This window comes from Cetorhinus maximus, chromosome 5 (genome assembly GCF_964194155.1).
Source record: "Cetorhinus maximus chromosome 5, sCetMax3.hap1.1, whole genome shotgun sequence".
NCBI lineage: Eukaryota > Metazoa > Chordata > Chondrichthyes > Lamniformes > Cetorhinidae > Cetorhinus > Cetorhinus maximus.
Window position 1 is genome coordinate 143,527,889 of NC_135883.1, and position 12,702 is coordinate 143,540,590.

Genomic DNA, 12,702 nt, shown 5'->3' on the forward strand with positions numbered 1-12,702 from the left:
TTTTTTCTCTTTTAAATGAAAGCTGTACCTGTTATCTGTGTTCTCGTGTCTGACAGGATCAATGGTCTATAACAATACCCAACTTTCCTCATAGTATTGAAGGATGCTCATGTTTGGGTAATAAGTAAATGTTACGAATACAGGGATGCTGCACTGTGACCTTGATCCTTCTCCAGGGTTTTCACAAAGCAGATAAAATGATGACTTCATGAGACTACATTTCAGGTAAAAATGCATCACCTCGCAATGGAAATCTTGCTGTTCATACTATACTAATAACACAAATAATCATAGTAAGCCAAAGAATGAGATAGAATGAGGTGATGAATAATGGAATAGAGGCTGGTTTTTCTTAAGGAGGTGGAGGGAGAGGGATTTAAGGAAGGAATTTAACAAGGGCTCTAAGTTGTTGAATGCAAAATTGGCCTCTTCTGCACACCCACTGCCATTCAGGAAATGAATTTCAGGGTACGAATTTAAGCATGATATCAAATATAGGGAGAGGTTCGGAATTGGGGGAAGTGAGAAAGAAATTAATGTATATTAATGAGGTTATAGGTAATGGTGAACAGGAATTATGAGGAATAGGATCAAAGCTACATGATGTCGGAAGAGGGGTTTGTAGGGGATCGGAGTTAGAGGCATTCAGTGCAGCATTCCAGGCATAACAATGGCCTCTTGGTTAGCAATAGGGCTGGTTTCTGAAGCTTGTAGTGCTCAGCTCAATTTGTAACCCTCAGTGAAGCATGACAATGCCCTAATGCAAGTAACATTCCTGCCACATTATGATCAGTCAATGTGAATCTAACCAGCTCAGTTGTACTCAATGGCATTACCATTGTCAGGTTCTCCACCATCAAGGATTGCCATGGATGAAGCTGAACCAAATAAATGGTTACCGTTGTTTCTAGAACAGGGTATATGCTGGGTATTCCGCATCACTCATTTATTTCCCCAAACTCCTCTTCACCCACAAGGCACAACTTAGGACTGATGGAATACTTTACATTTACCTGGATTGGTGCAGCTCCAATACAAGCAGTTTGATATCATCCACTCCCTCCACAACAGCACAGTTGGCTGTAGTATCTACATACAGGATGCTTCTTCAGTAGCATCTTGTACCCATGACCTCCAATACCTAGCACAAGGGCAGCAGATGCACGGGAAAACCACCACTTCCAATTTCCCCGCCAAGTCATGCACCCTCCTGACTTGGAACTATATCACCATTCCTTCATCATCACTGGGTCACAATCCTGGAATTTCCTACCTAACAGCACTGGCCGAGTATCACATAGCAGCAGTGTGAAGGGCAACGAGGGATAAGCAATAAATACCATCCTTGCTGATGCCATCATATGAATTAAAAGTTATCTACAGCTTACAATAGGAGCTACTTAAACTGAAATCCATTAAGTTAGTAGTGAGAAATTTTGATATTACAATACCAAATGGATAAAGATGCTTTTAAAGTTATTATGGCTAGGAAAGAAAATATCAGCCATCTTGAGTTGCATCACATGGTTTTCAGTTTTAAAAGAAAATCACAATTAAGGATCTTGAACTGGTTAGCTGAAGAAACATCTCTAGGACTATATCCTTGTTTCAGGAATTCTCTCCAGAACCCACTCCAGGTCAGATTTTACCTCTGCACAGTGCAGCGACTTAAAAAGCTTAAACCGATTCTGTGCAGAATTACCCTGAAGTTTTTTTCAACTTGAGGAATGCAAGTTCCCATGGCTTTTGCCAGTCCTTGTGCCCACAGGCTAATTTTCCAAAACAGACCACCTAGTATTTTAAACAAGGAAAAATTTTAATAATCCGATTTATTCTAATTTAGTGACAATGTCAAAAATATTTTTAAAGAAAAATTCCAAGTTCAGGATGGTCAGAAGAGTCCAACAAATCAGAAGCTACAAAATAAACAGGATCATATAATTCCTTTATATTTCCATACAACTTTACAACCATTGAAAAAAAGTGCCTCATTTGTACAAATTTTGGCAAATCAGACTTGACATAATGAGAAACTGTTAAGCTTTTCTTTGAAAACAATATAAACTTTTAAAAAGGACATGAAGTGCCAATAATATATAATCGGAATAAATAATCAAGATATTGCAACAACCCCACACAGCACTGTTTCCAAAATCTTGTCTAGCCATGATTGTTTTCGTAGCAAAGCACCCAGAAACATCAACATGACAGTGCTTTTAACAAACTGCTACATTTTGTACTGCAAGTTTACTACGGTGCACACTAGAGAAAGCAACTATCAAAAAAGGTAAACAAAAAATATATATAATTGAAAAAGGTTGTTAAAACATACAACACATAAAACTTCAATATATAGTAGAAAATCATCTGTAAACATATGCAGCTTGAAATTTGCACCATAGTTGTTAATTACCCACATTTCAGTGCCCATAGATAAGAACTCCATTTACCATAATTGCATACGAAATATTACTGTACACTTATTTACAGGGCTGTTCAATCATCCATCACAATGGAAATGACACAGGTTCACAATTTTAGTTTAAAAAAATGATCTCCCAACCAAGTGAAACGATTACCTAATAGACCCTTCCTTTGCACTGCAACATATCGTTTGTTCACACTCAAAAAGTAGAAATGGCAAAACGCTTCAACTGAGTAGGCTATAAAAGCTTAGCTTTTGCAGCCATGGCAAACTCACCATGACCAAGATTTCTGTACACAGAAAAATACAGATGAGAAAAAACTGAAATGAGCACCAGCCAATGCCTCGGGTGGATTAGAGTTGTTAAAACTGGTCCAACAATTGACGAAGGTACGGGGCCTTTGTAAGGTCACGACTGACGCTGAACAGCTTATACAAGACCGGGCAATCCAGTGAGACACACTGAACTTGTCTATCCACACAGACCGTGCAATTCCTGCAAATCTAAAAATCAAAGACTTCCATGAGTAATCAGTGATTCAAAAGAAGGCAAATGCTTTCTAACAACTGCAATCTGTTAGGCACTAGGAAATTGCAGAAAACCAACCACAGAATGGTATTTGACATCACAGCTCAATAATGCAACTCATACAAATAAGTTTGGTTCCTGATTTGCCTTGAGCCATTATCTGGTACTTTTAGTCTTCAAAGGGGGAGGGCTGGAGCAGTGTGGAGGAGAGGGGGAGGGCTGGAGCAGTGTGGAGGAGAGGGGGAGGGCTGCAGCAGTGTGGAGGAGAGGGGGAGGGCTGCAGCAGTGTGGAGGAGAGGGGGAGGGCTGCAGCAGTGTGGAGGAGAGGGGGAGGTGAAAGATATACACATGCATAGACTCACAAAGACACAAAGGGGAGAGTAGAGAGGGAATGGGACTAGGAGACAGTGGAGATGAAGACAAGCAAGGAAGGAATCTTGACTCCATTCTCTCTCCCCTTGCCCAGTCCCTTCCCACCTACATCCGTGATTCCTCTGACACCCCACATCATATCAACAATTTCCAGTTCCCTGACCCCAACCGCCCAACCATGGACGTCCAATTCCTCTACACCTCCATCCCCCACCAGGATGGTCTGATGGCTCTCCGCTTCTTCATCGAACAGAGGCCCGAACAATCCCCATCCACCACTACTCCCCTCCGTCTGGCTGAACTTGTTCTCACACTGAACAATTTCTCCTTAAACTCGTCTCACTTCCTCCAAATAAAAGGTGTGGCTATGGGTACCCGCATGGGCCCCAGTTATGCCTGTCTCCTTATGGGGTATGTGGAACATTCCTTGTTCCAGTCCTACTCTGGCCCCCTCCCACAACTCTTTCTCCAGCATATCGATGATTTCTTCGGTGCTGTTTCATGATCTCATCTGGACCTGGAAAAATTTATTAATTTTGCTTCCAATTTCCACCCCTCCATCATTTTCACATGGGTCCATCTCTGACACTTCCCTTCCCTTCCTTGACCTCTTTGTCTCAATTTCTGGTGATAGACTGTCCACCAATATCCATTACAAGCCTACCGACTCCCACAGCTACCTCGACTACAGCTCCTCACACCCCGCTTCCTGTAAGGACTCCATTCCATTCTCTCAGTTCCTTCGCCTCCGTCGCATCTGTTCTGACGATGACACTTTCAAAAACAGTTCCTTCTGACATGTCTTCCTTCTTCCTTAACCGAGGTTTTCCACCCATGGTAGTTGACATGGCCCTCAACCGTGTCTGGCCCATCTCCCACGCATCCGCCCTCACACCCTCCTCTCCCTCCCAGAAACATGATAGGGTCCCCCTTGTCCTCACTTATCACCCCACCAGCCTCCGCATTCAAAGGATCATCCTCCGCCATTTCCGCCAACTCCAGCATGATGCCACCACCAAACACATCTTCCCTTCACCCCCCCGGCGGCATTCCGCAGGGATCGTTCCCTCCGGGACACCCTGGTCCACTCCTCCATCACCCCCTACACTTCAACCCCCTCCCACGGCACCTTCCCATGCAACCGCAGAAGGTGCTACACCTGCCCCTTTACTTCCCCTCTCCTCACCGTTCAAGGGCCCAAATACTCCTTTCATGTGAAGCAGCATTTCACTTGCACTTCCCTCAATTTAGTCTACTGCATTCGTTGCTCCCAATGCGGTTTCCTCTACGTTGGAGAGACCAAACACAGACTGGGTGACCGCTTTGCAGAACACCTTCGGTCTGTCCCCAAGCATGACCCAGACCTCCCTGTCGCTTGCCATTTCAACACTCCGCCCTGCTCTCATGCCCACATATCTGTCCTTGGCCTGCTGCATTGCTCCAGTGAAGCTCAACGCAAACTGGAGGAACAGCACCTCATCTTCCAACTAAGCACTTTATAGCCTTCCGGACTGAATATTGAGTTCAACAATTTTAGATCATGAACTCTCTCCTCCATCCCCACCCCCTTTCCGATCTCCCCCACCCCCCTACCTTTTTCCAATAATTTATATAGATTTTTCTTTTCCCACCTATTTCCATTATTTTTAAATGTATTTCCATATATTGTTTTATCTCTACCTTTTAGCCTATTTTGATTCCTTCACCCCACCCCCACTAGGGCTATCTGTACCTTGCTTGCCCTGCTTTCTACTCTTAATTAGCACATTCCTTAGATAATATCACCAGCTTTAACACCTCTTTGTCCCTTTGTCTATGAGATCTTTTGGCAATCTCCACCTATCACTGGCCCTCTATCCAGCTCTACTTGTCCCCCCCCCCCCACCCCACTTAAAGCAGCTTATATTTCACCTCTCTTCTATTTTTACTTAGATCTGCTGAAGAGTCATACGGACTCAAAACGTTAACTGTGTTCCTCTCCGCAGATGCTGCCAGGTATTTTTATTTTTATTTTTGTTAAGGAATAAACTTCCTTCAGGACATCCTAAAGTGCTCTGCAGCCAAATATATTTGAAATGTCATCATTGCAAACTCAACAGCCAATACACACACAGGAGGCTCTCAAAACATGAATCACAGAATTGTTAATCTGTTTCAGCAATGTTAACCAAGACACCAAGAGATAACCTTAAACTTAAATCCCAGACATTTTTTCAACATCCCTCACTTAAGTTCTCAAAATCAGTTCTTAGCCCATCTAATCTACAGGTTAGCACAAGTAAATATTCAATGAAAATAATTTATTCTCTTTCCTCCCTTTTTTTTCCTACTTTACTCTTCCACTTCCCCTGTTCCTCCACCCCAACTCCCTCCCTCCAATTGTGCACTGCCCCGCCATCCCCTTACCTTTAACATACCATTGGCAGCCATGCCTTCAGTTACTATGCACCATGCTCTGGAATTCCCTCCCTAAACCTCTCTGCTCTTCAGAATCTCCTTAGACTTAAAGGCCTCCTTCTGTGCTGTTATGACTATCCAAGTCCTTGCCAGCTCTCTGTAGAGCAATCCAGTCAGTACTCTTAATACCTAATGTTCGGCTAAACTTTTGGCTATCTATCCTAGTATCTCCTCCAGCTCAGTTCTTCCCCCACCCTCCACATTTGTGAAACAATGGGGACATTTTTATCTTGGAGTATTGTACAAATTCAAGTTTTTGTTGTTGGCACCACAAACATATTACTTCCAATTAGGAGTAAAGGCTCTTACCAGGGAATTGGGAGTCACAATCTAGGCTGACACTCCAGGAGTGCAGCATTGCCAAAGGTGCTGTTTATTGGATGGGATTTTTGAAGTGACACTTTACCTGTCTAGTGCTTTAGATAAATATTAAAAATGAAAATATCTCATGGTACTATACAAAGACGAACAGGGAATTTTGATGTCCTGGCCAACATTGCACCCTCAACAGCAGAAACTCTCATGCCTTTTGGAAGAATATTAGTGGTGTACAATGGTTTCTACATTTTCCCTACTTAGCAGCCACTGTATGTTGAGAGGGTTAGACAAGATAGTGTACAGTATTAGCCTGATTTGATCCTGTGAGCAGCCACCTCTTCCCTGCGCTAAACCTAAAAACTAATGAGAAGGTAGAATCTGGGATCCCAGTAGATCTTCCTGTCATTTGAGCTAGTTCCTGCAGCTCCTTGGCCCTTTCAAGTGAAGCCTGGCAATAATCTGAGGGGGAGCAGGCGAGACCTGGGGGAGGGGGAGCGGGAGTGGATGAGATCAGTGGGGGGGTGAGACCAGGGGAGCAGGCAAGATCCAGGGGGAACGCAAGAGCGCGAGTGCTTGAGAGGGAGCGCAAGAGTGGGTGGGAGGCCTCAAGACAGAGACCAAAGTCTTGAGAGAGAGAGAGAAAGAAACTGAGGTTGGGGCAGAGGCAGGAGCAGGTTTCACTATCGGACTTTCCACTTCCCTGGGGTGGAATGGGGAGGAAAACCTAGCCTCAAATGTTCAGTCTACTTGATAAAATTGCTAGTGACCTTCATTAAGAGAATTTTGAATAATAGTCCATTTAACTTCATGATGTTATTGTTTCAGCATTTAGTTTTAAGCCAGAGCAACAGCTTAACTTCTAGTCTTGATAATTGAGCACAAGTACCTTTAGCAGCTGAGCCTGTTTCCATTCCCATTCTTGAATCTCCTGATGAAGGATCACAGCCACTTGCTGAGGGTTGCTTCGGCACTTACTACAGATGCCCAGCTGAGTGAGCTCATCACAGGCTGGACAGTGCAGGGTGGTGAAATACTGGGAGATTGTTCCTTTACGGCCATCCTGTTCATTGCGAGCTGTTGAAAACGCCTTCTGGACCTAAACAAAAACATTAAACATGAAGTTTAAGAACACTTGAATCAGTTACTTTTCATTTATGGAGAGTAAGTTTGCAGTGTACAGATGCTTTCTTTTAAAACATTCAGATAAAATCAATTGAGATGACAGGCAGACAACTCCAGGTGGCCAAGGGCGAGTTTACAATTTGTACAGCTGGTAGTGGGAGAAAGATCCAAAAATGTGAGTTGCATTGCTGACTCTGCAATGCTGATGTCAAGGCATTAACTATACCCTTACTCTGAAAGTATGCAACATTTACACCCACTCTGAATTAGACCATAATTACAACAAGGACAGACTATCGGCAAAGTCAGCTTGTCACTTGGCTGTAACCGGGCTCAGTACAGGGCAAGAGTAGATCCAGTTGTCCTAACAAAGGACACCCAGTGTAACGTGGACACAGGTCCACAAATCTGTCCTCATGGAATGGTACCTTTAGTGCTGTTAGGAACTAGAGAGTTTAAGTACGTTATATGTGTATTTGAGTCTGTTCGGAATAAGGTATATCTTAGTTTGCGTTTAATTTTGTTTTTCTGTATTTTGTGGGTTAAAAGGATGAAACTTGATTTTAGTTTCACTTTAAAAGATGCCTGCATTTTTAATGAGTTTTATGACCCTTGAAGTGGAGAGCTGTGTTATCAAGGGGGTAGTGGTTTTGGGAAGTTAAAACAAAGTAGAAAAAACTGTGCTGTTGCGTACCAATAGGGGTCTAGAGGGAACCCCACCTCCACACACACAGACAGAGAAAACCAAAAGCAGTTTGAGTTCAGTTGGTCAGTGTGCTCTAAAGCTGAAAGGAGTTGCCAGCAGAAGCAGCATAGGAGAGAGACAGATAGCAAGTCCCAAACTAAAGCTGAAACCAGCTGTTAGGAGAAGCTGGACAGGAGGGAGCTACAGGAAGCAGGTTTCCCCAAAGAATAGAAGAAGAGTCCTGAGAAGACCTTCTAGTCAAAGGAGATGAACAGGAATCTGGACAAGGTCCTGTTAAGTGAAGTCAAGAGTGAGGAGCAGAGAAGCGCTCCAAGCTTAAAGGGAGAAGCTGCAGGATGCAGATTTAAACAATATAGGCTTGCAAGAATCCAGAAGATCCATGGAGACAGGTGAAGGGCTGTAACTCTTTACTATGGGCACATGAAGCAGTGGTGCTCTGTTGGCACTTCTGAGTCAGTGAGAGTGCATGGAAGGCAAAGCTTGAATGCACTCGGCAATTCAGCAGAGAGGAACATCAGAAACTCTGGAAGTGGACCCTTATGGAAGGCGTCTGAGAGAAAGTGTCAGTTTGGGAGAAGATTCCAAGGCGAGGTCTTGGAGAGTGGAGATTGGAAACCCCTGTGTGAAAGACAGAGTTCAGCGAGACTGGTTGGCTCATGGTGTGATAAGCGTCTGTGGGGTGGTGGGAGGAGTTGACGAGAGATCCATAGCATCTGTTTGGGGTGGCATCTGTCACTTGATTTCAGAGTGTGGTGTGTCTGACCACAGGTCACCTATTGGTTTACATGGACTGTACTTACTGTGAACATTAGCGCATAAGATAGTTTTTGTAACTTGTGTTATCCTTACAAATCTGTATATATCTGTAAAGGTATAGTTGTGGGTGAAGGAGTATTGTAATATACTTCATCCTTTCTTGTTTAATAAGCATTTTATTCTTTTGTTAAAAGTTCATCAGCTGACTCCTGTGACTCTGTTCAGTAGCTACTCTCCACGTATCTAAACAAATAAAAGTTAGGATCTATCAAGCCGGGTTCCACCCTGGGATCTGGCTTGTCCAGTGGTAATATCAGTCCGGATCATAACAATGCATACAGCTCAAAGGCACATGAGCAATGCTGTGAAGCAATTACTGGAAAAACTAAGGTATTGGGGTGCTATCACAGACAGCACACTATTTTGACGTTATACAATACCTTGGTTAGGCCTCACAGGCTACAGAGTATATTTTTGGTTTCCGCACATGGTTGGTTAGAGGGGCTTTGGAAAAGGTGCACAGAAAGGACACTGGACTAATTCCCAGTTTAAAGTATCTTGGTTATCAAGATAGGCTAAAATTGTTGGAACTCTATATTTTAGAGAAATGTAAACCTAGGGGTGATTTGATGAATCACAATTGTTTGTAACAAGACTAAGGGTTAGATTGTGGCCAATTAAATGGATTGGGGAGGATTAAAATTTTACAATCTTGGTTAGCTGTCAGGTGGTGGTTCTTTACCAGAGAACAGGCTGCTGTGTCATTTGGTGGACTTTGGATTTACCTTATTCCTTCAAGTGAAAGCTGAACATTTCACAAAAGGCAGGTAACTGTAGGGAATTAAGAACCAGATTGCCCTGATCACCATTGCCAGGTCATCAAATTGAACAATAATCCCAACACCAACCCCTGGGGAACACCACTGTATACTCCCCTCCAGTCTGAAGAACAATTCTATTCCCTACTTTCTATCTCTTAGCCAATTTCTTATTTAAACAGCCACTGGTCCTTTAATACCATGGTCTTCAATTTTGCTAAAATGTCCATTATGTGGTACTTTATCAATTGCCTTTTAAAAGTCCGTTACACAACATCAAGTTAGTCAAATACGATATGCCTTCAAATCTACGCTGGCCTTCATTTATTGACCCATATTTTTCGAAGTGACAATTCTGTCTCAAATTATTGTCTCAAAGTTCGCTCACTGCTGGCGTTAGGCTAACTGGTCTGTAGTTCTCGGTTTTGGCTGCCTCCCTTTTTTGAAGAGGGGTTTAAACATTTGCAATCATCCTGTGGCACCACTCCCAAATTCGAGGAAGGATTGGAAAGTTGCAGACAGAATCTCTTGCACTTTCCACATTTACTTCCCTCAGCGACCTGGATACATCTCATTCAGACTGACTGGCTTTTCTTCTTTGAACACTCAACCTTTTAAGTACCTTCTATTTTTATCCTATCCAATTTCTCCCTCTACATTGGCAACATCCTGTGCTTTACTGAGATCAGATGCAAAATATTAATTTAATACATCATCTGCCTCCACAAGATGATCTCCTTGTTGGGCCCTAATCTACCCCCACCCTTCCTTTGAATATCCTTTGACTAGTTACATGTTTTTAAAAGGTTTTTGGGCTCCTTTTTTCGTTAGTTACCAATTTATTCTCATGCACTCTTTGCCCCTTTTTCTGGCTTCCTCTGTACTTTTTGCATTCAGCTTGGTTCTGTACTGAATTATCAATCTGACATTTGACATAAGCCCTTCTCAGTATAATTTTAATCTCTGACTATACTCATAACTTGTACACATTGGCATTGCTCCTGTTTCGTCCATGTTCTGTACAGCTATTCATCCACGTGGATCAAAGTTTAAATTGCAAACTCCTTCTAATTAGACACAAACACTAGTTATAATAGTGTAAATATTGAATGGATCTGGAAAGTTGTTTTATCATTGACAAATATTGGAAAGAAATCGGGGTGAGGGCATGACAGACATACCATATGAGAACAGGATACAGAGTCAATTAAACAGGTGGTTTGGGACAGAAAGATGGAAGTAACCCATGGAATACAGGATCTGAATTGTTGTGACCAGAAGTAGAGCTGGATCTGCTTTAAACTAGTTCCAATTCTGATGATTTATATCAGGCAAAGGGCAGACTACAGCCAATTCTAGGGGCAGCCTAAGCCCACAGCATATTTATAACAAGGTATAAACTCCAGATTTTTGATTATTTCTACATTTCAAATGTGCCTCATTATCCTGGATTAGATTGTGACCACCATCAGTCAATACCTCGTACCACAGAATCTATGACCGCCTGAAAAAGAGGTGCCTTCCAGTAGTGTCAGCCTGATGGTGCTGGCCATTCCCTTCCACAAACTCAAGTAACCCCATGCAGTAGCCTGGAGAAAAGGTAGATCAACTTGTCCAGGCCAGCAAATAGCAAGTCAACAACCAATTTTCAACATGGGTCTTAGCAAAACTGTATCTGGAGTATGGTCTCAGAGTTACTTATAACTCTCCATCAGCTAGCCTGAGTGCCCATTCCTCACAGGCTATTTGATACGAGGTGACTATTACAAGTGCACACTTTATAGCTGGGCTCACTGGATAATAGTCACGAGCTGAAATACTGACCAATTTTTCATTCCTAACTCAGGGTTATAGAAGTCAACTCAACAGCAAATCTCTTACTTCCACAGCTGAAATCAGGCAGTGCAGGGAGTGAAAACTTAAAGCCACCCCATGTGTATGTCTCGGTACCAGACCAAGTAATTGACCATTGGGAAAGCACTGATCTTCCATCTTTCAAACTAAGGAAGGGGAAGTGAGATTACGCAATTGGCCTTTCCTTTGTAGGGGGTTCATCCAAATCCTAGCCAACATTCTATCATCACTATCAGAAATAGTTTGACCAATTATCTATCAATCATTATATAGGGCTTTGCTGTACTCGAATTGACTACTGTGTCTGACTACATAATGAAGGCTCCTTGCCCAAGAGGGAGCATGAACCACCAAGGAAAATCAGAAGCTGGTGAACGTGGGTGCTGAAACAGGCATTGCCGCCTCAGTAGGGCAAGTGGGAGAGAACTGGGCTGACGACCTCCCAATGTGTGTCATCGGTCCAACAATGCAAAATAGCACACTTCAGAACAACAGCCTTTTCTGAGCTACTTTGCATTAATGTCCCTGACTTCATTTCTGTTGATATTCATGTTAGTGAAGAGCTTAAACACAAGGACCGGAGTAATGAAAACTAAACAAGACAATGTTACAAATCCAAATCCAACGTGTCTATCAGGAAATCTCATTGCTTCTTACCCTGGGTAACTCATGGTACCAGCTGAAGACATCCACACCAATCAGAGAGAAAACCCTGTTGAGGGGTGGCAGGATCTGTTTGGTGATGTAGTAGGTAGCATTCAGTCTCAAGCTGGGATCCTGCAGCACCTCAATCGGTCGTCTGACAAGCTGAATGAGTGGCACACCTGGCACTCCGTACACAATGACGTAAGGAACTCTCTCGCCTACCCTGGGCTCAGAACGCCGATCATATGACAGCATCCTCCTGTTTCGGGGCAAGACAGCATTAGCAATTTGTAGAGTTAATACAGCTTCAGCACAAACACCTGCAAAACAACCATTATTTCAGTAGCTCATTCACATATCTCCTCCACCTGGATGCACTTATCAGGATTTACTCAAGACAGCTCTGCTGGGATCTAAAGGCCCTTTTATATTAATGCACAAAAGTTAAATTGTTCCCTTTCAAATTGCTTCAATGCAGCTATATTGGATACTGCAGATTCTGCATTAACCAGCAGATGGCCTCAGGTGAAAACATCCTTCAGCCACAAGCTTAAAAAAAATGTTACAAAATAAATTAAATATGCACATACCTTTCCAGAGTGTTGCTAAACAAAACTTACATTACTGTACCACGCATTAGGTATAAAGGGCATCTCAGGACTTTATAGCCAAGGGCCAGAAGGAACTGACACTGGGGAGT

General features: G+C 42.9%; 1 protein-coding gene across 4 annotated transcripts in view; it reads right to left on the bottom strand.

The window, feature by feature from the left end:
• Positions 1-1,928: 1,928 nt before the first annotated feature.
• The window catches only part of rev3l (REV3 like, DNA directed polymerase zeta catalytic subunit), a 221,119-nt gene continuing 210,345 nt past the window's right edge, over positions 1,929-12,702 (bottom strand). For all 4 annotated transcript variants that reach the window (XM_078542603.1, XM_078542605.1, XM_078542602.1 and 1 more), the window contains 3 exons: positions 12,015-12,261; positions 6,988-7,197; positions 1,929-2,929 (listed from right to left, as the gene is read on the bottom strand). In XM_078542603.1, coding sequence (XP_078398729.1) covers positions 2,789-2,929; positions 6,988-7,197; positions 12,015-12,261 — 598 coding nt within the window. In that variant the 3' untranslated portion in view covers positions 1,929-2,788. The remainder of the gene's footprint in view (positions 2,930-6,987; positions 7,198-12,014; positions 12,262-12,702) is intronic.